The 27,941-nt window shown below is 36.7% G+C and overlaps 1 protein-coding gene across 2 annotated transcripts; it reads right to left on the bottom strand.

The window, feature by feature from the left end:
• Positions 1 to 8,401: 8,401 nt before the first annotated feature.
• On the bottom strand, positions 8,402 to 27,747 carry mst1rb (macrophage stimulating 1 receptor b). 2 transcript variants are annotated; one of them, XM_051913144.1, is made up of 21 exons: positions 27,484 to 27,747; positions 24,690 to 25,983; positions 20,886 to 21,062; positions 20,681 to 20,803; positions 20,335 to 20,505; positions 19,909 to 20,069; positions 18,390 to 18,528; positions 18,132 to 18,268; positions 17,315 to 17,494; positions 17,110 to 17,209; positions 15,787 to 16,005; positions 15,551 to 15,697; positions 15,270 to 15,423; positions 15,005 to 15,097; positions 14,502 to 14,714; positions 13,894 to 13,974; positions 13,304 to 13,485; positions 12,969 to 13,078; positions 12,383 to 12,548; positions 12,142 to 12,278; positions 8,402 to 10,011 (listed from the first exon to the last, which is right to left on the bottom strand). In XM_051913144.1, the coding sequence occupies exons 2-21, from the start codon at positions 25,890 to 25,892 to the stop codon at positions 9,780 to 9,782; spliced, it is 4,125 nt and encodes a 1,374-aa protein (XP_051769104.1). In that variant the 5' UTR covers positions 25,893 to 25,983; positions 27,484 to 27,747; the 3' UTR covers positions 8,402 to 9,779. The 2 variants fall into 2 exon arrangements, with proteins under 2 accessions (XP_051769104.1, XP_051769105.1); XM_051913145.1 differs by lacking the exon at positions 15,005 to 15,097.
• Between the last annotated feature and the right edge of the window lie 194 nt (positions 27,748 to 27,941).

Raw genomic sequence — 27,941 nt, 5'->3', positions numbered from 1 at the left:
TGTTTGACTTACCTGACAAATATAAAGCACTATTTATTTCATTTGTATCCTTGTTCTGTTATATTTATCTATGCGTATTCACTCACCTACAAAATCACCCCAGTCATCCTAGTATGATTAATTATTTTCAAATAGAGCTATTCAAGTCATCTGGTGATTTTTTTTTTTTTCATATAGCAATATATATCGCAGAAAAACAAAATATGGCAATGTCAGTTTTTTCCAATATCGTGTAGCCGTAGATTGAACACCAGTGGGCAGGGCCTATGATGTATAACTATTCGTCTATGTCTTGCTCTGGAGGCAGTCATGTGCAAATGTATTTACCTGTGTGATGTCACAGATCCCACAATATCCAAACAACACGTTTTTTGGAGCTTGATTAAATAAATGCTTTGTTTATAATGTGGAGGACATTTTAATCTATGAATCTTGCAGGATGTTTTAATGGTGTAAAGATCTCTTATATGTCAGAAGATCAAGGCAAATTTGATTTCTCATGTCATGACCCCTTTAATTTCTGTATAGCAACTTTAATTTCTGTATAGTCTGAACTGTAATATACCGTAATGTAACATACGGAATGCTTCTCTGTGGTTCTGATATTTTTGGATACAAGTATTAGGTATTTGTCTCATGCAAGAGTATTAGCACTATTAAAAATATGAAATGCATTTAAGTTAGAGAACATCTGCTTGTCTAATGTCATTAGCTAAATGATGTGTGCAAGCAAAATGTTTTTGTGCAGCAAACAAAACCTTTAAAACTTCCATGAATATTGATGTTTGGAAGTTCAGTAATGGTCAGAGAAAGTTTATCAGTTTCAGTTATTTATAGGCTACTGGAATGATGCTTCTGCTGTGATTTACAAAGGGTGAAAGCCCAATGCTTTTAACCTTTCTAAGTTGTTGAATATTGGACAGATTGCATAAATCTCAAGCCAGAAAACAACTTTTTCATCAAGTGACAGGAGCCAGGTGGGTATGCTGTATGCCCTTGTCTCATGTCCTTGTTTTAAAGCAGTCTTATTTAACTTTTTTTCTTTCTTTTTTTTTTGTATCGTTATATATGCAAGCTGAACCATAACACTTGGTTAATAAAGCTGATTATATAGCAGTTTATTTTATTATTTACTGATATTTTGAATTAGATTTTTTCAATTTTAGTAATTTTAGTACTTCACCAGTAATATTTATTTCAGTTAGCTGCCAAGGCAACCTATTTCATTTTCATTTAAGCTTTTTAAGTTTACGTTTTTCATCTAGTATTTATATTTTAGTTTAGTTTCCAAGAACTACACTCACTATTCTATATGAAGGAAAACCTGTATTAATTGTATGAATGTACGAGTAAATAACAGTGAGCATATTCAAAGACTTATATATAGCATCACAAAACAATTCTTTCCCTTTTATATTTGTTGAAGCCAACTGATCTGAACTGGTCTGATCTGAACAGAACTAAACTGCATTAAAGACAGCAACAACAACTACAGTACCTGTGATATTTCACATTTCTATGTTATGAACACCCACACAAACACACATTGAAATTAAGTCTCCTATTCCAACACAACCCTCAGTAACCTCGAGAGATCTCTCCCATTCCATCCACTGACTCTCAGATTGAGCAGACCGGCCAAGACAATGATTTCCTGTCACTCCCGCTCTTCATCACACGCTAAAAGAGGTGCTAATGCCCCTCTAGATACTGATAAATCTGAGACAGTGATGAGTTCTAATGTCTTATTTCATCTAGCAATGAGTGCCAGCCAAAAGCTTAAAGACGCAGGATTTACCATATTTAAACTGATGGAAGCAAGTGCCTGATCTACATAATGCTCCAAAGATATTTTAGGTTTTTCTAATGTCTCTGCATTAAGAGTAATATACAGTAGGGTTCAAAAGTCTACCAAACACTATAAGAAATACAGAAATTCCTTACATAATATATGAACATTATACCCATGTGAATAAATAATTTCACCACTTGCAATTAAATATTCATTGAGATTGATTTTGCCGATTAGATTATGTTCCATGAATTTGTTCATCTAATATTCAGTAGTCACGACAAGCTACATTAGTCATATTGCTGGTTGATGGTTGTCTACCAAATGCACAAATGTAACGTCAGGCGTAATGTCCAGAATGGTTCAGAGATGCTTGTCAATTTGTCTTCTCTGTTTGGTTTTGCAGGGAAGAAAGATGTTGTATAATGGTTATTTTAGGCTTGAGAATAACAAGTTTATTTCTGCAATTCAAATGCATGTAGATTCACAAGAGATTCTCTGTAGACGCGCTTTGGGAGGTGATGCCAATCAACCTTACGCAACAGGGCCTGACAATCAGATCATTGCTGTCTTCATGCATTGCAAATACAATAACTGCTTCCAGTCTGTTTCAGAATCACTATAATTCCTAATATGACGACGCCAACACATATATATAAACTTTAAAGATTTCATTAAGTTAATTCAATTTAACTTCATTTTTGTCAGGTGAAATAAGTGAAAGAGCATGTGATTGGTTGATGAATTTGAGTATGTAATTGGTTGAGGTACATTCTCCAATTATTGATGTTAGAAATAGCATACTACCATTCCAGCTAACAACAGTTCTCAGAACTTTATGCTGCATTCCAGACAGCTTGGAATTTGGATTTTCCCCACCTTGTTCTTGGAAATAAAGACTAGAACACCACTTAAAGTCGGACAATCGACCAGGGGTGCGTTTCCCAAAGCGAGCTATGGTCGCAAGTTCCGTCGTTACCAATGGAGTTCAATGGGACTTACGACCATAGTTGACTAACAATGTTTTTGGGAAACGCACCCCTGTGTGGTACATCGATCAACCCCAACCTGAGCGAGATGCGTCATTTTACGTCTCTTCAAAGATATCGGCAAGTCCTGCTTCCAATGAACATAAACGAAAAAACACATTTTAACATTATACTTTAAAGGATTAGTTCACCCAAAATGAAAATTCTGTCATTAATTACTCACCCTCATGTCATTCCAAACACGTAAGACTTTCATTCATCTTCGGAGCACAAATGAAAATCTTTTTGAAGAAATCTGAGAGCTTTCTGTCCCTCCATTGACAGCTACGCAACTACCACTTTGATACTTCAAGAAGTTCATTAAGAGACCGTAAAAATTTATCATAAACATTCATCAACTCACACATCAGATCTGGTAAACGGAAGCTCATGTTCGCTTGACGTGCGAGAACCAATGAGGTTCATTCTCGTGTGTTACGCAGCACGTTTGAGCTTCAGCAAGAACCAATGAGGTTTGTTCATGTGCGTCAAGCAAATATGGTTCTGTTTTTGTTCAATGATCAATGTTTATATGTGAATAAAAGCCTAAATTCAATCTGTTTTGAGAGCATTATTACAGACCAGATAACTTTAAACGAGCGTTCTGTTAACATTACTGGAATGTTTGTTCATAACTTTGAGAGAACCTTGCCAGAACATTAGCTAAGGTTCTGAGAACATTTCCTTTTAGCTGGGATCATCGATATGCAAACATAAAATGAAAATTAGCATAGTTTTGCTTCTTGTTAAACTCCAAATAAATTACACTAAGTAATATATTTGATACGCAAGTTTTATATTTTTAATAAACATGACTTGCGTTGTTGTTGTTGTTTTATTCAAATACTAGCATCTACAACTTGTACAAAAGCTTTCACATGTTGCAAAAATAATAAATGATACATCAAAAATGAAGAAGCAAACCTTTGACATCATGTGACCAGAATGAAGTACTGTCTCAATTTCCACTTTACTATCCATTTTGCTATCATTACAGAATAAAAATATATAAATAAACAAACCCATCAGACGTCATGATACATATATATTTCCTTCCCATATCCTATGTATGAAAGAGAAACTAAATTATTGAAAGCTTCCATTAAACATGCAGGAAGCATCTACAAGAGGAAAGGTTTTTTTTTTTTTTTATTGAGGAGCTGACAGAAGCTCCAGCAGAGTGAGTCTGGCTTTTTTCAGGCTTTACTTCTCCCAGCACCTGTAGAACTTTTGTTTTGGAGCTCAGTAATGAGTGAGTCAGAGCAACAGTGCTGGAACGGATCCCTACGGATCATAACCCAAACCTGGACGTGTTTCCAAACTCTCACACATGCCAGAATGTCTTTGATTCTCTCCTCCTGCCTCTCTGCCTCCCTGAGTTTGCTCTTGAGCTGTCTTTCTCTTGGACACAACAACCTCAACCAAATTTCTCTCTCTCCCCGTGTTTTTGACTCAACAGCCTCATCGATCTCTCTTTTTAAGTCCAGCGGCATAAATCTATCAAGCCAGCTAATTTAATCAGATTTGATTTCAATCTTGTACAATTAAAATTCATCAGTAGAATGAAGCATGTATCATCAAAGCCATGTGACAATAATGACTCAAATTATGAGCTCTGTAATAAAAACCTGAGATAACAATCAGTATTTTTGTGTTGTTTTTCAGTACAAATATCAAAACTAAAAAAGATATACCCAGCTAACAGGGAACTTTGGCTAACATTCTGGCAAGGTTTTCTCGAAGCTGTGAACAAACGTTCAATTAACGTTAAAGGGTTAGTTCACCGAAAAAGGAAATTTCTGTCATTAATTACTCATGTCGTTCCACACCCATAAGACCTTTGTTCATCCTCAGAACACAAATTAAGATATTTTTGATGAAATCTGATCCCCAAGAGAAAGCAACATAATTTGGAATTGAAGGTCCAGAAAGGTAAAGACACTGTTAAAATAGTCCATGTGACTACAGTTGGTTCAACCTTGGCCGGTCCTGCATCAGCATCACACGCATGCGTCATGGTGCTCACATGTACAGCGTCAGCCAATACTGAGCCAGCGTTCTGCACCGTAAACTGCATAGGAAAATGTGTGTTTTTGCACACAAAAGGTATTCTCGTCGCTTCATAACATTACAGTTGAACCACTGTACTCATGTTGACTATTTTAACAATGTCTTTACTACTTTTCAGGACCCTGAATGTGGTAATTGCGTTGCTTTCACTTGGGGATTAGAAACCTCTCAGATTTCATCAAAAATATCTTAATTTGTTTTCCGAAGATGAAAGAAGGTCATATGGGTGTGGAACGACATGAGGGTGAGCAATTAATGACAGAATTTTCATTTTTGGGTGAACTAACCCTTTAATAGAACGTTTTTTTCAAAGTTATCTGGTCTTTAATAATGTTCTCAAAACATTTTTTATGCATAACTTTTAAATGTTTTAAATGTTACTTCTTGTTTCAGAAAACATTCTACTGTAACGTTCCCACAATGTTTGTACAATGATAAAATGGAATGTTCACATGACAAAAAAAGTTTTGGACGTTCAGTGAACATTCAGAAATCAGAACTTTTCATAACTTAATGGGAATGTTGGCAAAAGGTTCTTTAAACATTGTATTAGCTGGGAATTTACTTGAAGCAAAATGATGCAACTTGTTTCATATCTTTTTAAATATATTTTAAAAATCACCCTACTAACAATTTATTTTAGCATAATATTAGCAATTATTCAAATAGTTTTTGCAGGCAATACAAAAAATCTTTGATCCAAACAATAGGCAACAACAATCGGTCTTAAAAGGTAACTGTCTATGTAGGCAGCAGACAGCAAGGTAGCTCACTGGGATTTGGAACAGCTGAAGTATGTTAATTTATATGTTGGTATCTCAGTAACTGAGTGTGTGTGTGTGTGTGGTCATGGTATTCCCAACATTATGGGGACCAAATGTCCCCACATGGATAGTAATACCAGTCATTTTTAACCTTGTGGGGACATTTTTTGGTCCCCATGAGAAAACAGCTTATCAATCATACAAAATTGTTTTTTAAAGATATAAAAATGCAGAATTATTTTATGTGATGGGTAGAGGGTTAGGTGATAGAATATACAGTTTGTACAGTATAAAAATCATTATGTCTATGGAAAGTCTCCATAAAACATGGAAACCCAACGTATGTGTGATACCCTATGTTATGGGGATAAATGTCCCCACAAAGATGGCAATATCTGAAATCCTTGTCCTTGTGGGGACATTTTTTGGTCCCCATGAGGAAAACAGCTTATAAATCATCCTAAGTGATGTTTTTTGAAATGTAAAAGAGTTTTTTGTGATGAGTAGGTTTATGGGTAGGGGATAGAATATACAATTTGTACACTATAAAAAAAACATTACGTATATGGAATGTCCCCCTAAAACATAAAAACTCAACACGTGTGTGTGTTGAGAGCGCGAGGATCTAAATCTGAGCTGTTAGAACATGATGAAAGGGTTCAAGGCTGCAGGTTGTGACTATGCGGCGAGAGCAGCCTGTGTCTACAGCTCACTATTCATCTTCTCACCCAGTAGGAAATTTTCTTTCTCTCTCTCTCTCTCTCTCCCTCACACACACACACACTTTTGACACTGGTGCAGATACGAGCTCACAATCAAAGGCTGCATCTTCTGGGAATTTACTTTGGTTCTTTTATCTTATAACAGAGGAAGTGAGCGAGGGACATGGGAGGGAAAAACAACGTTATGATGTTTGTTTCCCCCTCTGTTTTATTTGTATTGGTTTCTGTTGTTGGAATGAGACTTACTACCTCTGAACTTGGAGTTCTTTTTGGCTTTTGTCGACTTGGATTTCTCTTTCATTCTATACAAGTTTTGCAACTGCACAGTCAATTCAGAATTGTGGGTTTATGATATGTATAACAGAATATGACGCATAGTGACTAGGAAGCATGTACTAAAACTACCACGTGAACACACACACACTCTCTCTCTCTCTTTCTCCACATAAATAAATAAATAAAATCACATTGCTTTGAAAGTGAATATTGGAATTTAAACTGCATAATTATATAAAAGAATCATAATTTTCTTTTTGTTTTGTAGTTCATTTTGCTGCAAACAGCGCATTCCATTTAATATTTGCTCCATCACGAAAAGGCTTTTACTGACCCCTAGTGTTCTCCTCTAGCACAAGCTCAAAGGTACAGTGTGTACCGTTTTATGATTTACTTTTTTTCTATCCCACTTTAAAATGCAGAGACACATATAATATAACTTTAATATTAAGAGACACATATAATGTTGGTCATGTCAGGGTTATATATCACTCCAAAAAAATCCTGGCCAAACAAAAACTGTACAATGTATAGACCCCTTGTCATTACATCAGAACAAAAACATTTTAATACAATGTATAAAAGCATTTTGGTTTTGGTCATCATTTCCAGATGCCAATGCTGCCAATAACTATTTAATAATACACTAAAACACCGGCACCTTTGGCAAAATTGGATTTATTTAGAGATGTGCGTCATAGATGTCAAATTCTCACTCATTTCTACAGGCTCTATAACTGCAGCACCATGATATATTCAGCTCAACACCTTTCACTGCTGACTCATCCCAAACAGTGTACACTGAATCCCTTTTCTGTACAAGCATCTGATATAATCACAAACCAAATACCAAGTTAAGGCTCATTGATCACAACATATCTTCACAATTAAGTGGTGCATATATATATATATATATATATAGGAAAATACTGAAAATTATTATTCACATAAACATGTAGTTGTTTCATAAATAAAATATACATCCTCTACAACTGAAATGTATTCTAATGAGGACAATGCTTGAGTGTGAAACATTAATGTGTTAGCTGCTGTCACTGCTGCCTAAAAGGGTTAGTTCACCCCAAAATGAAAATTTTTTCATTAATTACTCATGTCGTTCCACACCCATAAGACCTTTGTTCATCCTCAGAACACAAATTAAGATATTTTTGATAAAATCCGATGACTCCATTGACAGCAAGATAATTAACACTTTCAGATGCCCAGAAAGCTACTAAAGACGTATTTAAAACAGTTCATGTGACTACAGTGGTTCAACCTTAATATTATAAAGCGACGAGAATATTTTGTGCGCCAAAAAAACAAAATGATGACTTTATTCAACAATATATGGGCGATTTCAAAACACTGCTTCATTTACGAATCTTTTGTTTCGAATCAGTGGTGTATCAAACTGCCAAAGTCACGTGATTTCGGTAAACGAGGCTTCGTTACGTGTTTCGAAATATTTCAGTGGTTCACGTGACTTTGGCAGTTTGATACACGCTCCGAACCGCTGATTCGAAACAAGATTCGTAAAGCTTCGAAGCTTCATGAAGCAGTGTTTTGAAGTCGCCCATCACTAGATATTGTTGAATAAAGTCGTTATTTTGATTTTTTGGAGCACAAAAAGTATTCTCGTAACTTCATAACATTAAGGTTGAACCACTGTAGTCACATGAACTGTTTTAAAAAACGTCTTTAGTAACTTTCTGGGCATTTGAAAGAGTTAATTATCTTGTTGTCAATGCAGGCCTCACTGAGCCATCGGATTTTATCTAAAATATCTTAATTCGTGTTCTGAAGATGGACAAAGGTCTTACGGGTGTGGAACGACATGAGGGTGAGTAATTAATGACAGAATTTTCATTTTTAGGTGAACTAACCCTTTAATTTCCAAGTTATGCACTTCAAAAACTAGGAGTTTAATGCTTTGTGTACAAGACCAGAAGTATACTAACATACAGGCTTCATATAGTATCTTGGTTCGGCAAGCATTTTGCCCTGTTATGCGAAATATAACATCATATGAACTACGTATAAACGTAACTTGTGTTTCCCAAAGATTTACAAGGCACATAATGGACTTAATTGAAAGGAATACTACTGCATAGTGTGCAGTATATACAGTACACTGTCTACTATTTTAATCTAACATTTTTTGAAACACTATACTGTATGCAATGCTACACATTTCAATCTGTAGCATGCTACACTGTTGTCACATGACCTTCCTACATTTTGCATTTTTGATCCAATAGGGGTTTTCGCACTGGAGGAATGCATTCATAGCTCCTATAACTATTGGTGGAAGTACCCACTTTTTGGCGTGTTCACACTGCAGGAACTGGGAACGATTTTAGTTATAGGAACACATTTTGGGGGGACTAAATTAGCTCCTACTTCAGAGTAGGGGCAAATGCTGCATTCACGTGTTATTGGAAATTTCCTATTTCCCACTTCTGAAGTTGTGATTACAAGCTCGTCGCATTCAAGTGCTTTGTTGTCGGAAAGAACAGGAATCATGGAGGATGCCACTGGTTCATTCTTGCCTATTTATTGGGAAAATCTTATTAAAGCCAAAATGATATCATAGCATCACAATAATTGTCGATAATATTAACATTCACAGCGCTATCTAGATTGGTCAACTGCTTTGAGTGTGTTTCGTAAATGTCACGCCCCTTACCATAACCGTGAGTTTCAACACACTACTAATGCAACTCAACCAGGCCTCGCCCCCTTTTTTTGAGTATGCCTTTGGGCGGGAATTAAGATTATAAGTTAGGGATATTGTGACATGTACTTTCCCGAAAAAAAAAAACGGGAGTTCAGAAACAGTGCTTACTGATATAGAGAATAGCTCCCTTTATAGTGGACTTTGTGCAGACCTTTTTCATGCTCAAACATAAACATTACACACTAAAGAAAAAAGCATAATAGGTCCTCTTTAAAACACAGTCATTAGATGTGTAGTGTGTTCATATGCTTTCGAATCGCTCTTGCGGTACTTTGATGTCATACACTGACCGGTCTGCGCAGCGTTGCTTCAAGTCGAACACACCTACTGTCTTGTCAGCAAGGGTGCGTAAAAGACTCCCTTTTTAGTGAGTATTAAACCACCCAATCAGCTAGAAACTGAGCCTGCATCATCTGCATCTGATGAATCATATTCGTCGGCAGAGTCTGTGAGGGCAGGGTAGGGGCGGGGCTGGTCCAGATTGACGTATGTGACCTTCAGGCTGATGTAGTGCTCCCCCTCCAGGCTGGACAGAATACTCATTACAGCAAACACTAATGTGGAGAAGGATGGCCTCTTCTCAGGGTCGGGGTCCCAACACTGTAACATAATGGCAAACCTGCAGATAGAGAGGTGAGGGTCAGTCATCTCTCAACTGGCTCATCTCAATTGAAAAGTGACCAGCTTTGTTATACTGTATTTGCAAATCAGGCATCTGATGTCATAATAACCCCATATGAACTTGAGTCAAACACATTCACAGTTTCCATGGCTGAACCTCACCACCGGTCATTTTTCCACATCCTGTTACTACACTCTGAGTCATTAACCATTCTTTTAGTTATGACAGTATTCCAGAGTTTCCAAGTCTGCTCTTTAAAATGTAGTTCTGTTGTCCAATATAATTTATCACCAAAGCTACATTTACAGCATTTGATCAAAAATACAGTGCAAAGAAATATTGTGAAATTTTACAATTTAAAATAGCTGTTTTCTATTTTAATATATTTTAAAATGTAATTTATTCCTGTGATGCAAAGCTGAAATTTCTGCAGCCATTACTCCAGTCTTCAGTGTCACATGATCCTTCAAAATCATTCTAATATTCTGATTTGGTGCTCAAGAAGTATGAAACTTAACTTTGCCCTTAGCCAAATGGATTTGCTCTGGGACAAGTAATAGACTAATAAGACAAAAGATTGAATGTTTGATATACCCAAAACAAATTGTACAGTATCTAATGTTTAACCACTACATAAGAGTCAGCGCCAAATTCCCGAAGGATTGGCCAAGATAAAGCTGTTCTCAGTGGGTGCATGAAAGCTCTTAAAACTACATTCCATGACACAATAACAGCAGTATTTGTAAAAAGTATAGTGGGTTTGCTCCTTCGCCATTGACGCATGCTGAGGCTCGACATTAACCCCCATCAACCCGCCAAATGCATGTGGATTCACTCCTACTTGCCACTTTGGCAGGTTGAATTTTATATTTAATATATAGAATTTTCTATAGTAGTCTTTTAAAAAGGCATATGAAACAAAAAACTAAGTGCAATATGTTGTCAAAAATATGTATTTTTCAATACATATCAATACTGAAATATCTGAAACGCTTCCAATACTCATTTTCCACAGAATAGATACACTATACCAGCTGCGCTTGGTGTTACAGGGCTTGAATTTCGCAGTGGCATTGCGCATAATTTTATTCATTCCCGCAGATTTTGTGCACACACATAAAGCCGCCTCTCACTAATAAATTGAGTTCTTTTTCACTGTTTATTGCACTTAAACAGTCAAATACACAAAATAATGTCAAAATGCCGGTCTTGGTGAATGTTCACGTGAACACAGTCAGTTATGTTTTAAATGAATGTAAATAGTTGTGAAAGAAAACACATGTGTGACAGTATAATGAATCCATGGGCCAGATCTTAAAGTGACAGCAGCCTAATAAACCTGCTGCCAAATTATGAGATAATATAAAAAATATCTAGATGGCAATTTTGAAAATACTGAGTGGCTAGTAACTTTGGAAAACCTCTAGCCACAGTGGCTGGTGAGCAAAAAAGTTAATGTCAAACCCTGTATAGTAATAACAATAATGATGCATGGCCTCCTTGGGCTTCTGTAACTATATCCAAGAAAAACAAAGGTAATACTTTTGTACTACTTTAAATACTTCTTTTGTTATCATGGAACTCTTTTAGAATATTCCCAGATATTTTTCACAGTTACAACTCTTGCTAAAAGCTAAAGGTTTGGTTAGTGGTTGTTGGACATTTCTCAAGGTTTACAAAGTTTTGCAGTGTCACTTGGAGAACATTAAAAACTATGTTGGTTTTTAAATATTTCCCTCTGTCTGAAACTGAATGATGATTAACTCTCTGGGTGTAGTGCTTGAGGTGATGGGTAATTGAAGGGACATTCACAAGAACCTTTCGATTGACCTTTTCCACCGCTCTGAATACTGAGTAAGCTCTAAACCCTCTGAACCTCAAATGGTGGAAAAACACTAAACTGACTGACAGCTACTTAAAACTATTGCAATTCCAAAAGGCCATGTCACTCTCTCTGTTCTGCTGTGGAGCAATTTCTTAAAACAAATGGAAGAATGGAAAACAACTGCAGAATAGAACCAGCCTCTGTAAACCAACCAAACTTTCTACTTTACACCACGATACCGACTGACTAAGAAAAGTAAGTTGGAGTATAAATGCATCTTGTAGAATAATGGAAAAACTTACAAGGGATCTGGACAATACTGTGGCTGAGGCAGCCGTCGTCCCTTTAAGAGGTAATGCGTGACATCATATGGGTCAACTTCAGGGTACGGGCTGGCTCCTCGTGTGAGCATCTCCCACATTAGAACCCCAAAAGACCACTGCAGTCAAAGACAGAATAAAAAGTTAAGAAGAAACAGTGTATAATTAATACTTACCGTAATCCAGTAGTTAAATGTAAGCATATTTCATTTTCAAATCTCACCACATCTGACTTGGTCGTGAACTTCTGCGTCTGCAGGCTCTCAATGGCCATCCATTTAACAGGTAATTTGGCTTTCCTGTGATCCTGGACGCTGTAGTACTCCTTCTCAAGCACATCTCGAGCCATTCCAAAGTCTGCTACCTTTACGGTGTAAGATTCATCAAGCCTGAGAGAACATTGGTTGAGTCAGTATCCGTTTCAGAACTGTACTTTGAACTTCACTGTGCACAGTTGGTATAGGTAAATTAAAACTAGAAGCCAAACTTCAATGTTGGCTTGAGAAAGCCTGAATGGGCAGCCTGAGTAAAAAGAGCAAAAGCACATGTCTGTTCTGTGTTCTGGAGGTGGACCCACCACAAAAAAAACAAAAAAAAAACAAAAAAAAAATTGTATTTAGGGCTGTAGGTGGCTTGAAGGTGTTTGCCAGCCGGAGTGAACTTTTATGGAAAATTTGCTTTGGCAAACTCCAAACAAACTTGGTTTTGGCCTGATTTTGTTCGAAATGACATCACACCAGTTTGCTCTTTGATTTAGCTTGAAGTATATTGGGACCTTAATTCATAATAATTGTGCGTGCAAAACTCACATGCAATTGCGTGCTGCTAGATCACGGTGTACAAATTTCTTTTGTGCCAGATACTCCATTCCTTTAGCAACTTGGAGCCCGAAGCCAATCAAATCCTTAACTGTGGGATTCTAGGGTAAGACAACAAGACTATAGCAGACTCAAAATATAAGACACACACAGAATGTTTGTGTCATTTTTTTGCAACATCACTTCCTGGAACTTCTATAAAGGTTATGAGCAGTGCAGGAGGTCATGTTGTGAAATCCATCCACAAATACAAACCTGTTGTGCAAGGCAAAGGTGAAAGGCAAAATACATAACATATTTGATGTGTTTGAGTTCTAGCAACTGACCCTCTTCTCACAGCGAATGAAGTGACGCAAGTCTCCGTGTTTCATGTAAGGTAAGACCACCAAGGGAAGTCCCTCTTCAGGAAGCAGGATACCCAGCAGAGAGAGAACATTACTGTGATGAAACCCCTTCATCAGAATGCCCTCTTTCAGAAACTGCTCCACTTCTTCCACATCTGTTATTCCTACCAGAAAGAGTTGTCATGCAAGCATTTATATTTTTTAAGTCATTCAAGACAATTTACAATTTTCTAAAAAACTGATCTTAGTCCCGGGATGTTGTTTGAAAACAAATGTTTCATTCAAAATCATTTTTGCATGAACTATTGTTAAAGTATTTATGCATTTGGCAGACACTGACTTTTATCCGAAGAATCTTACATTGCATTTAAGGTACAGTATACATTTACTCAGTTATTGCATTCCCAGGGTTTCAAACCCATGACCTTCGTTTAAGCAGCTTTCGTTAACAGCTAGCCAAGTTTAAAGGCAGCTCACTGTGAGAAATAAATGTTTTTCATCAGGTAGGTCATCCCGAGAGTGCAGTTCAGATTTTCAGGAGTATCTTTATGAGCCATTGAGGAGTTTCTTACTGTTGAGAGATTTCACAGCACAATGAATTTCTCTGTTGTTGTGGTCAGTGAGGTAACCGTGGTAAACTGTGCCAAAGTGTCCTATGAAAGAAAAAAAAGCATGTTTATTAATCTTTAAGTTCAAAATATGACCTTATTCCCTTTTTTTCAGTAATTGCATTTTTGAGAAATGAAGCAATATCATGTTCTAAACCCTGTTCAGTAATTTTTTTAAAGAAATTAATACTTTTATCCAGCAAGGATGCATTAAATTGATTAAAAGTGACAGTAAAGACAGTCATTGTATTTCATAGATTCATTCATAAAAATTTTGAACTTTCTATTCATCAAAGCATCCTATAAAATTGTGGTTACCACAAAAATAAAGTCAGCATAATCAGCATATTAGAATAATTTCTGAAGGATCATGTGAGACTGAAGACTGGAGTAATGATGCTGAAAATTCAGCTTTGATCACAGGAATAAATCACATTGTAAAATATATTAAAATAGAAAATGGTTATTTAAAATTGTAATAATATTTCAAAATATTTGATCAAATAAATACAGCCTTGGTGAACATAAAAAACTTATTTGCAACATACAGCATATTTTATTTATAAACATACCCTTCCCGATGATCTGGTGGTGGTGAACCTTGAGCATGGAGGCTGGGATCAGCACGTCCTTCACCTCCTCCAGCAGCTCAGGGCGGAAACTGGTGATGGAGATCTTCTCTGGGGGCATGAGAGGGGTCAGGGTTGTGTCCAGGGAACCTGTGTAGGCCAGGCCGGGGAACGCCACGGCCCCAGCAGGTGCAATGATGGTTGTGACGGGCAGTTCTACAAGGACCAAAGAGAACAGTGGAAGTGCTTTCCGAAATATTTTTAGCCTTAAAATAAATGTGTAGACCTAATATTTCATATGAACAGAAATTAGGGTTGTGTTCTTAATAGGACACAAAAATCAGAACTAAACCAGAACTGTTCCCCCATCCCTACTAGAAACAATTCAATTAAATATCTTAAACCTATATTGAAAAATATTTCAGTAAAAAAATATGAAAACGCTGATAATTCAGTGATAGATCATTATGATCTTTTAATTTGCTGATGTGAAGGTGTCATCTCACCACGTCTGTAGTCTCCTAAGGGACTTAAATCCACACTATTATTACGTGAACGACTGTGGGAAAAATAAGACAGGCGATTTTCTGCCAGTGAAGCTGTGGATTTAAAAAAAAAAAAAAAAAGTATTGATAAAACCGATTGTCTTTTTCTTCTTAACAACTGTGCTTGTTATGATGTGTAACTGAAGAATGACTGAAAAAGATCTGACTGCAAACTAAGACTTGGCATTGCTTAGTTCAATTAAAGGCAAATATGAAATGTGCTCACCTTTTTTCTGCTTCCTCAGATGTTTCAGCACAATGAAGGCCATAACCGCACCCGTTACCAGAGCTGCCAGTATGCCAAGCACAATACCCACCATATAGTGGTTACTGACCAAGATTACAGTGCCAACATTATGTGTGTACCCATTAACTGTTACCTGGCATGAGAAAATACTGATGTCAGAGTAAGGTTGTATTACGCAACTGATGCCCATCGAGGTGCTTTGGCTAAAGACAAGGTAATTTACTGCATTTATAGATCTACACATACTTTCAAACACTCACCTTCACAGGTAAACCCTCACTGGGAATAGTGAGATTATTAGGGATCCTGCATGTGATCTCATTATCTAGAACTTTGGCACCACAGTCAACGTCTCCAACCGTCATCGTGATTGACATGCAGGAACTCACAAGGTTCAACTTCTGATGCTGCGTCATAAGTAAAAAAGGCATACCATGAAAAAGTGAAAAAAGTGCAGCAATGGAAAGTGATTTTAATAATGGAAGTATCTACATACATGCAAGGACACTTCATCAAACCCAGGGTAGAGTCTCAGTATGTGACCTTCAGTCTCAAACGGGATGGGTCTGCCATAGGGGTGGTAGGAGAAGTCTTGTTTCCACAGGCCAAGCACTCCGTCCATGTCAAACGAGAGCTCGCCCTCTTCTGTCTCATCTCGATGGAAGACGGGGGTCATGCACTCCATTCGGGTGGGTTTTGCTTTACCTCTGCACTCCTTCAGAGAACAACAGTATGAAACAAATGAGGAGAATGTCATGTTATGCCATGTGCCCCCAAATCTACGTCTGTTTGCTTTGATGCTACAATCTGCAAACACTAAGACTGCACTGCAAACAATGATCTGAAGCCAATGAAATATATGCATTCTTGTGGACACTAAGGTTGTGTTCACACTTGGCAGGTTTGGTTTGATTAAAATGAACTCTGATGCGATTGCTCTATTAGTGTTGTTCATTTGAATAAGTGTGAACACTGCCATCCGAACCCTGGTGCACACCAAACTAGCAAACCAGACCCCGAGCTGCTTCCAAATGAACTCTGCAGTTCGACTGAAATGCAACACGGACCAAAGACATCTAAACGAACAAGTTCTCAGCTGGTAAAAATACTATATACACTGTGCAGTGTTTCTTCTTAACTTTTTATACCTAAAGAGAGTAGGTAAATTTAGCCAACACTACATATATAATCTTATTATTAAACATAGAAAATGTATAAACAGAGCTGGAAATTTATATTATAGCTTTAAAATAGGGCATTTCATAAATGTTTAAAACATTTATTTTAACCCTAAGAGCCACTTATAAAAATCTTCTTTGTGTTCTTCTAAAGTTCTTCTACTGCTGCATAAATAGACATACATAAATCCCATAGCAGATCTAGGCAGGTGGAGCTGGGGGAGGTGGAGGGTTTCATAGGAACTGTGCGTTGCAGGACTAGCTGACAGCAAACAATGAATCAGACTATTTACATAGAAAGCAATCTCATTGGCTGCAGGATTAGCAGAGGAAAATCAGCTTGTGCCATGCGGTAATGATGTGATTGCTTGCAGACTGCATGTAAAGGACCTATAAGCCCGCGCCCTCTAGGGTTTCATGACTGAACTAGATATTTAATGTTCTGGAGGATTTTAGAATGAACCGTTTTTCCATCCTTTAGTAGTTTCAATAAATCTTTCTGAAATTTTGAGTTTTGAAAGTTACAGCATTTTACAATTATTATTATTATTTTTTAAATATGAAGCAATATTCCTTATGATATATAACCCCTTTAAATAAACAAGGCAAATATCTCAGAACCAAAAGTTTACAGTTCATACAGTGGAAACAGGCTTGAGGTGGCTTTCTTTGGGTTTAAAGTAGACAACAGTTCTGTAGACAGAGTCCAGATTTCGGCCTTCAATGACGATTCTTGACCCACTGCAATTCAGCAAAATAAAATGTTAGACAATCCATGTTTTTTTCTAAAAGCTTTTCTCAACTGCCAATAAGTAAACAACTCATGACTTCCTGCATCTAAAGTACCTGTCAAAGCTGCAATCGGGCAGCACCGCAAGAATCTCAGGGGTCTTTTTGTAGCGGAAGACTTTAGTTGTCAGAACACGGGATTTATCGATGTTGACACGGAGCACAACGTCTTTCACCTCCGTCACAGGCTGAGAGAGACATACGATGGAGGACAGGTTTCCTCTGGCCACAGATACACTGTAGGATGAACACCATTACATATTGTATGAAACTGTGCATTTTAGACCTGGCCTACAATAACATGTATTTATATTTTTAAGCTTTATGATACATTTCATTCATTTTGCAAAACCATTAAAATAATAATTACTGTTGTAGAGAGTCATATACACTACCATTCAAATGTTTGGGGTAAGTCATTTTTTAAGAAATACTTTTATTCAGCAAGGAATAATTAAATTGATCAAAGTGACAGTAAAGACATTTATAATGTTACAAAAGATTTCTAATTCAAATAAATGCTGTTCTTTTGAAAATTCTATCAAAGAATCCTAAAAGAAAATGCATCATGGTTTACACAAAACTGTTTTCAAGACTGATAATAATAGAGATATTTTAAATTTGAATAATATTTCACAATAATCCTCTTTTTACTGTATTTTTGATTAAATAAATGCAGCCTTCATGAGAAAAAAAGGCTTATTTCAAAAACATTAAAAAACAAACCAAGCCCAACATATTTGAAAGTTAGTGTACATTATTTTAATATAATAAATTGTGTTTTAGGCATATTCTCACAAAAATTAGTTGATATAATCGGCAGACCATCTGCAGTTCCGTCACAGGCCACCAGTTACAATACACACACACATACCTTTGGACTGGGCATGTTTCTCCATCAAGTGTAACTTTCCTGTTCTTGCCAGAGTCCAGATAAGGACCTGTGATGGTGATGAGGGTTCCTCCGTCCACAGGCCCATAGTCAGGCTGAATCTCAGTGATGTTTGGAACCTGATGTTAAAAAGATGTTAAGCAAAGGTCAACTATCGTAGACACATTTGCTAATGACTATTTTTTTTAAAAATCAAGTTGCAGATTTTAAGAGAAGGAAACGCATGTTTTGCTAGTTTACCACAAAGGTGAATCCAGGCATCTCTGTACTTCCTTCAATAGAGTAACGGCCCTCCACTCGGCCCTCATGCACTTTTGCCGTGACGTTCACTGGTTTAAAAGGTGGCTCTGTCACCCCAGAGCGGATCTTACACAATAAGCTGGGCACAAAAATGACCAGTTACATGACTTAAACACTTACCTTCATACCATGTAAAATTCAACCAAAAATCTTAGTGTTAATAGAAGTCTGTTATGCATCTACTTTCCATGGACATTTAAAATCCATTTGCAAATGTTTGTGAAAATTAAAGGGTCAGTTCACTCAAAAATGAAAATTCTGTGTATATCAAACTGCCAAAGTCACGTGATTTCAGTAAATGAGGCTTTGTTATATCATAAGTGTTTCGAAATTTCAATAGTTCACCACTGGGGGGGGCGTGACTTTGGTAGTTTGATACAAGCTCTGAACCACTGATTCGAAACAAAAGATTCGTAAAGCTTCTAAGCTTCATGAAGCAGTGTTTTGAAATCGCCCATCACTAGATATTGTTAAATAAAGTCGTTATTTTATTTTTTTGGTGCACAAAAAGTATTCTCGTTGCTTCAAAACATTAAGGTTGAACTTTGAACTGTAGTCACATGAACTGTTTTAAATACGTCTTTAGTACCTTTCTGGGCATCTGAAAGTGTTAATTATCTTGCTGTCAATGAAGGCCTCACTGAGCCATCGGATTTTATCAAAAAATATATTTTTGTATTTTGTGTTCTGAAATATCTTTTTGTAATTTGTGTTCCGAAGATAAACGAAGGTCTCACGGGTGTGGAACGACATGAGGGTGAGTAATTAATGACATTATTTTCATTTTTGGGTAAACTAACCCTTTAAGTCTAACTGCCTAATCACTTTTTTCAACACTATTTATTCAATGTGCAGTCAAAATTGAGTAAATTTGACAGAGGTTTTATATAATATTAGTTTTATATAAGTTTTGGATCAGTAAAATTGTTTAATGATTTATTTTTTTTTTTTAAAGAAGTGTCTTATGCACCTAGGCTACATTTATTTGATTAAAAAAATACAGAAAAACTGTGAAATATTATTACAATTTTCTGTTTTAATATATTTTAAAATGTAATTTATTCCTGTGATGTAAAGCTGGATTTTCAGCATCATTACTCCAGTCTTCAGTGTCACATGATCCTTCAGAAATCATTCTAATATGCTGATTTGCTGCTTAAGAAACATTTCTTTTTATTATTATCAATGTTGAAAACAGTTGTGCTGCTTTTGTGTAAACAAAAATACATTTTTTTTTCAGGATTCTTTGATGAATAGTAAGTTAAAAAGATTAGCATTTATTTTAAATAAAAATTTCTTTTAACAATGTAAATAAAAAAAAAGAATGAATTTATTGCGTCCCTGCTGAATAAAGCAAAAAAATACTGACCCCAAAGTTTTGAACAGGAATGTGCAAGTCGAAAAAGCCACTTTTATAGCTATTCACTGTCTGTAAGAACAGGAAATCAGTAATACTTACTGTGTACTGTTGCTTTTGTGAGGCTGGACCACACAGGCGGTCTCACCCAGCTTTACCTCATGGGTTCTGGTCGTGATGGTGGGTCGCAGGGGCGACTGGAACTCCCATCCGCACAGAGTCATCTCACTCTGACCATCAGGGGGCGCTGTTTTGGGGAAAAACTACACAGAACATTTCCATAAAAGTTTTATTTGCAAAAAGCTTTCTAGCATTAGCCTGTGGGTATATATATATATATAAATAATAATATATTTATATATAATATAAATAATATATCTAATATTTCAAATAATATATATAAATAAACTTTAAATATTTAGCTAATATATTTAAAGTTTCAAATATCCTAAAGGGTTAAAATGTATATAAATTTAATCAGCTTTTTACATCTACAGTTTTGTTGTATGATTCCAAATCATATCTCACCTCTGTGATGCCGGGGGGACATGACTCATTTCCCCAGTGTGCCCTGCACTCAGAAGCCCAGGTGCACTGACCCGAGCACCAGCCACATCCCATGAACTTTGGTGCGGTCAGGCACATGGCGCATGTGAGGAAGTGCCGGCAACCTGGACCTCTCTGAGGCACCTGAATCATCTGCCAGTTATGAATATATAACTGTTATTAGCCCAAAGAAAGACTAAAGCCTTCTGGAAACTTGGCCTGGTCCACTTGAAATATTTCTGCATACTACTTAAAAAGATTTATGTGAAATCATGATTGGTTTGAATTGGTCCATCTGGTTTGTTCCTTTTTTTTTTCTGATACATACCTTATCTCCAACTACAAACAGTAGATGGTCTGGGGAGAGAACCGCTGCAGTAGACGATACCTTCTGGTTTTCTACAAGGGAGTAATTAGCAAAGATGACAGGGCTGGACCTTCTCAGGACAAGCTGTAGCGTGAAAAGAAAAGAGGTTTATATAATAATAAATTGAACTGGCATAGCTAGTAACTGTCTTCTTTATGATTCACACCTGTAGCAGTCTCCCATCTGAAGTGCCTATATGAGCCACTGTCTTGTTCTCGATGCTGGTGACCAGAAGAGAAGTGAGCAGAACGCCTCTCATCTGTCTATTGAAGAGGTCTACTCTGTAGTACGGCTGAGACACCAGAGTGGGCTGATCTCTGCAGGTCATATTGTGCTCCATGCTCTGATCACACATATGCAATAAAATAATCAGAGCTGCATTGCTGTATTACATATATCTGTTTGTCTTTCTTTATAATAAATGCTCCGAGGTACAACATTCAAAAGTTAGTCATTTTCACAAACGCTTTCATTCATTTTCTAAAATCAGTAATTTACCCACAAACAAAAGTTCTGTAGATAAATAACTATAATGAACATAACATGGAAATAACATTTGTGATGTTCAAAAAAGGAAGAAAAAAGTAATAGGTTAATACAAAGTAAATAAAATTTAAAAATTTAAAAAAAAATGTTCAAAAATAAAATAGTATATACAAAATAAATTGGTAAAATAAAAAAGACAGACAAATAAGCATAGACGGACAGAAAGAATGATGAACGATAGACAGACAGACATATAGATAGAACAATGAACAATAGACAGAATGAACGATAGAACGAATGGCAGACAGACATATAGATAGATAGACAGATAGATAGATAGATAGATAGATAGATAGATAGATAGATAGAGAATGAACGATATAACAATGGATAGAACAAACTATATAAAATATATAAAATGAGCAATAGACAGACAGGAGGATGGACAGCGAGATAGACAGAACAAATGACAGAACAATAGACAGAATGAACAACAGACAGATAGATAGATAGATAGATAGATAGATAGATAGATGAGAGTGAAATGCTTTCACAGATAAAATGGCAGTTGTATACGACAATATTTTGAGAAGAATTTTCCAATGAAAGACAGATAGAACTTTTCAAATGAAAATTGGATATTCCAGTAATCTAGGCTGCCAATTTATATTTTTTACCACAAAAATTCCAAACATAACAAACAAACTCGATCTCAAATTTCTCAGTATTGTGGTGCTGTGAGTGTGAACTATGGTGAACTCTTACATGTGGCTCTCTGAAGACTTTCCTGTTTTGTTTAGGAGTCTGATACTCTAATCAACAGACATTAACCACACAACCGCTGACCAACAAAATCATGACCCTAACTGTGAAATACTGTAAGTGTCTGTGACTGACTTAGCATTTAATTCTAGCCAGTCAGAATTTACATCTTAGCCTGATTTTTTTTTCCTGGAAAACAAAGATGGACAGCACAATTCTCACTAATGTATTTCCATTGTGTAAACACTATAATCTAAATATTTCACCATACACTGATTTACCACAAACTAGCTCTTTATTTGCAGATTTTTGTTTTCTTTTTAAGCAGAACTGCAACACTTTTACCTGTTCAAATGTGCTAAATCATCCTTTTTAAAAAGTGCATCCAAAATGAGTGACCTCGTGAGTGTTTCTCATTGGAATCTCAAAAACTACACTGCAATTTTCTCGTTTTTTCCACTCATTTGCCATAAACATTGACCTCAATGGAAAAAAACCCTCTTCTTTTAACTAAACTAACGCACACTCATACACATGCCATCTGTAAACTGTGTATACAGCACCAAGCTCGCAATCACACTCTGAGATTTCCGAGACATTCTCCCACACATTACAGGGATATTTGGATTGCGTAAAAGTAGGCAGTTCTCATCTGGACACTAAAACGATGATCTCTGTTGAAAACTTCACATATTTTAAGACACTTGCCACACATTTACATAGCATCTTTCTCATTTCAAATGTACATTAACATTATAGGTTTATACAGAAAATTTGAAAGGTATGATACAAATAAGTTCTTATTTTTTGTTTTAATTAAGGTTTTAAAAGGAGTACTTTGTAAATATGCAGTGGTCGTAAAAAGAATTCATACATGTAAAAATGAATCCAGTGTCACTGAATCAGATATATCAAACCAAGAGGAAACTGAGGGGAACTGACTTCATATACTATCCTCTAAAAATCATCTTGACACCTATTGGTTAAAAGTAATTGCAAAAATGGCTTAGAAAAGAGTTGCGCATACTTAATACATACTCATGGTAGTTTTAGAACACATACCATAAGCATGAACTCAATTTTCTGCCTTTCAATTCTCTCTAACACCCTGCCTGGAGTCAAAAAATGTTCTACTGCTGCATGCCAGAAAAAGTTCCTCTAGAACACTTTGCCTTACAAGTGCATAATTTTTCCATTATCATTTTACAAGTTTTAAATCATTTCCAAGTCATGAGTAATGTCTCAGACAATCAGACTAACAACAAGCACAGTCCAGTTCCAACAGTGATTTTGATGCATTATCAACCCTATATACCTTTTAACTGTCTTTGACTATCTGAAAGATAGGTACAGACTTAAAGGGTCAGTTCACCCAAAAATGAAAATTCTGTCATCAGTTTCTCAACCTCATGTCGTTCCAAACCAGTAAGACTTTTGTTCATCTTCAAAACACGAAGTAATGAGTAATTTCTGTCCCTCTGTTGACAGTCCACGCATCTACGACTTTGAAGCTTTAAAACCTCCATAAACCGATTATAAAAAATGAATCCATATTAATTTAGCAGTTTAGTCCAAATTTTCTGAAGAGACACGATCGCTTTATATGATGAACAGTAAATAAAAGCCAAGATTTAATCTGTTCATCATATAAAGCGATCGAGTCTCTTCAGAAAATTTGGTTTACACTGTTCAGCTCATATGGATTAGTTTTACGATCTCTTTATGAACTTTTTGAAGCGACAGCAAAGTGGTAGTTGCGGACTACATGTGGACTGACATGGAGGGACAGAAATCTCTCAGATTTCATTAAAAATATCTTCGTTTGTGTTTTGAAGATGGACGAAAGTCTTAAGGGTTTGGAATAACATAAGTGTGAATAAATAACTAACCCAAAAATGAAGAATTTCATTATCACCCAGACATTTTTGGGTGAACTAACCCTTGAAGCAATTCCTATATTTTTCAGGCCTTTCAAGGGTTACTAGAACTTAGAACTCCACATAACCCCTTTTTTGTCAGGTCATAATGGTTAAACTTTCCAGCAGGTGCCAAATGGTTTTGCAAAATTCTTGTTATTCCCAAGAATTCTATTGGACTACAGTAGTTGCTTTTTAATTCCTGCATAAACAAAAAATGTTTTTGCAATTTGTGTGCATGTGCCACAGGTGCAATCATAAGAGAATGAAAATAACACTTAATAAGTGCTTGAAAAGTGCAAATGGTTTCTTCAATCAGACCATACAGTTAATGTTTTATGAGTGTAGTGCATTCAGTGACATTGTTACTCTCTATAGAATCTGAAATACAAACACAAAGACATGAGATAGAATATACAAGCAAGTGGCTTATGACCCAGACTGTGGTCACTCAAACCATTTTACAACAAAAGAACAAAAAAATAATGGACAAGAAATGCAGTCCACCAGCCATTTCTTCAAAACCACACGTAATGTCATGTGCTAAAGTTAAACATTCAAAACAGTGTGGCATTTGCATATTTTAAATGTTTATTTGTGGTGTTTTAATTGCATTTTTTCTTCGGAACAAGTCATGGACTGTTTTCTGTGGTACTCGACAGCATGTCGTGAATGTTTTCGATAAAACTGCAGTTGTTTTTAAACCAGGAATATTCCTTTAATTTGTCTGCAAAAGGTTAAAATCGTACAGAATATGCAATAGATTGAACAAAAACAAAAGGGTAAATAAGCTGAAAAGCACCAACCTCATGTGGGCAGCTCTCACAGGGCTGAAAATGGCAAAGGCCTCTGGAAAGCTGCTCCGGTCCTGACTTGCAACAGTCCTCCACTCCGTCATCTATTGCTGTGTTTACTGTATCCATCGGAAACGCACAAAGTGCCGAGTCATGTTCAGGAACACCCAAGTCATCAGTTACAGCAAACACACCATATAAGATATCATCCTCTTCTTCAGCACCCAGCTCATCGGCGAGCTCCCGTCCGGCCTTCCCGAAGTGGGCCGCTTGAACCACGTTGTAGACCACGTCTTTGAAAGGTTCGCTAACGTTGCTTCTCCTTCGCCGTTTGGGTTCAAAGCGACATTCTAAAACAATTTCACGGTACCGTCGCATCTCCCACTCGTGGCGTGGTAGACGGCCTAGTCTCGTCTGAAAGGGCGAAGAGCCCAAGTCGGTTTTCTCTCGTTGGACAGACAAGAAGTAGACAAAGTCCTGTGTGTAGAAGCTGTAGATGTACTCAATGCTGTACGTCTGCCGTAGAGCAGGCAAAACTGTCAACCCTCTGACGTCGGTGTAAAAACCATCCTCGGTTGCAACCGGTCGGCGCACGGAAATGGACATGCGACCATATTTTTGAGTCACGCTGCTGTTCACCGTTGCCGCGACAAAGAAGTACACTGTTTGACCCTCTTCCACCATGGACACTTTAGTTCCCAAAGGACTAGCGATGCAATCCGGACAGAACTGCGGAGAGTTGAACTTCTTCCGGAATAAACACTTTGAAGGCCCAGGAGGCTTTCCATTTTCATGGAGTTGATGGAAATAACAAACTCCATATTGGGAACTTCCACACGAGTACAAGTACATCAGGAACGTGTCTAAGAGCAACACCTCATTGTCTGTGTCCTCATGGAAGGGATCTCTTGCGATATCACACAAATCGCATATCTCACACTCCGGGCTGGCCACCGGTCCCGTACGGAGTTCCCACAGTTTACCTAGAGTGACGTTCACTGCCTCAATGACGTTCTGAGAGGCCACATAGACCTCTTGGAAAAGGGAGTTGGTAACTATGTTCTGGATGGGATTGCGGGTCTGAAAGTAAGTCATGGAGTACGGCACTGAGAAGTCCACAACGATGGGGGCTGTTGGGGGACAAGTGTCTAATGCAGAAGACATTAGAGCCTGTATCCAGACACATGTCACCAGATGAGTGGCCCAATGGACCATGTCCACTCCAGGGTGAAAGAAATGGCTGTAGTGTGTTTCGGTTACCTCCAGCAGGCATCTGTCAATGAACACATCCTGAGAACAGGAAGCCCTGAGAACAGAACAGTCGCAAAAGAAGCTTCATTTAAAATGGTTAAATAACAATTGTGTTATCATTTAGTCACCCACATATCTTTTAAAACCCAAAACATGCCTGCTTCAGTTCATTGGCAAGTAGTAACTAAGTGATCTTACTATGATAAAACAAAGGTTTCAGATTCAAAATTATGTGAATCAGTGATGAAATAAAAGGATGTAATGAAGGAAAAAACAATGTTTTGATTTGTCATAAATGGCATGTTTCTATGACCGCAAATAATTCTGACATCAGTAAGTCTATAAACACTAACAGAGGTTTTGCTTATTCATATTGCCTGTGCATACAGCTTAAAGTCATGTCTCTGCAAGAGAGAAAGTCATTAAATATAAAAATTGATGTTTCGCACAACTCTAAATGAACTATTCTCATTTTATGAAAGTGTATTAAGCTAAATATGAAGACAAATAGAAAACAGATCTTTGGGAAAGAATGGTTGCTTTGAAACAGAATGTTCTGTAATATTACTTGGTTCTTCTCCGAGTTATTTATTAACAGAGCTCATCACCATGTTCTACACTGAGGGCCTCTCAAATTGACATTCTTGTCACAACCTAGACGTGCTTTTTTGAGCAAAAGTTGTAAATGGACTTTTGTGCTTTTCAGTCAGGCGCCTTTTAAAGTAACAAATGAACTAATTACTTTTCAAAATCGTGCCACAGCATTTGCACCGCGGCACTGAATGCATTACATGTATAGAATTTATTCATCTTTAGGGAAACAATGGAAAGTATGTGTTTCTTTAAAACAGATCTCGACCAGTGGGTAGTGACCTAAAAATGGATCACAGGTCTCTTTTGATTGAAAAAGAATGCTAAATTAAATAATCACTATATAATCACACATAGTTAGGCCAGTAAAATTAATATAGGTTTATCAACTCCTTGTGCAAGACAGCAGGCAAGTACTTTATATTCCTTTAAAATATTTAATAACTTAGATCCATGCTTACATACTTAATGACTTAAAAAACGAGTGCACTATGTGTAATGTACTAGTCTCAGTTCTGATTCTTTGTATTTGCACTGACAAAACACACTCTCACAGATTCCCAAAGCTTGAAGAATATCTGAAATGCAGGCTGCTTATTCAACGTGATAGATGCTTTAATTGAGGATTTATTTGTACCGTTTAGGGAAGGATAAAGATTAAACTGTAAGATTTTCCCTTTGAAAAGAGGATTCAACTTGTGTCTGACGTGAGACATTGCCTGATCAATCATTTTACAGCTTATAGTTTATTAATACATAATCATTAAAAAACGTATCTGTAATTCACTGTATCTATTGCCATTTATAAAGTGCTATTAGTGACAAAATTACAAGACAATAAATGATTCAATATTTACTTTTTTTTTTTAAAGTAATCTTGTAAATACCTAATTTCATATTTATTAATTTATTAAATAATATTTAAATCAAGTTTAGGATAAAAGGGCAATAAAAACACACTCACCTGTTAGTGATGATAAACCGGTGAAGTACAGATCTCAGGACAGACGAATAACTCTAAACATGTAATGTTAGACACTTCTACGAGTGAAAACAATGAAAGAAAGGCAACAACTTTCCAAATATATTAAGTCAATATATGTACTTTCGTTTAGAAAACTAGATAAGAAACTTTAGAAATAGGCTACATGATTAGATAGCTGTCTCGGTGTTTTGGGCGACTGCTTGTTTCGTTTGAAGCACGAGCGCCGCTGACTGGAGCTGATAGGCCCCGCCCACCAGCATACGGGAATGAACGATACCAAAGAGTATAGAACCCATGAGGCGACACTTTGATAATTTTTGGGTAACAGCCACTAGATGGCGCTCCGGTAGCGCGGCCGCCATTATGGGGTGAAAATACTAACTGGACCATAGAATCCTTCACATCTTACGCACCCAAAATCGGCGAATTTCACTGCC

This window comes from Ctenopharyngodon idella, chromosome 11 (assembly GCF_019924925.1).
Source record: "Ctenopharyngodon idella isolate HZGC_01 chromosome 11, HZGC01, whole genome shotgun sequence".
NCBI classification, from domain to species: domain Eukaryota; kingdom Metazoa; phylum Chordata; class Actinopteri; order Cypriniformes; family Xenocyprididae; genus Ctenopharyngodon; species Ctenopharyngodon idella.
Note: the sequence above shows the minus strand (reverse complement) of the source record. Positions and strands in the feature narration are given on the sequence as shown.

Excerpts from the sequence above, each read along its gene's own strand:
- mst1rb (XM_051913144.1), bottom strand. The coding sequence starts at position 25,892 with ATGGTCCATTGGGCCACTCATCTGGTGACATGTGTCTGGATACAGGCT. Across the intron at positions 18,269-18,389 it reads TGCCTGGATTCACCTTTGTG|GTTCCAAACATCACTGAGAT; the intron begins GTAAACTAGCAA and ends TTTTAACATCAG. Across the intron at positions 17,210-17,314 it reads CCCGATTGCAGCTTTGACAG|TGGGTCAAGAATCGTCATTG; the intron begins GTACTTTAGATG and ends GCTGAATTGCAG.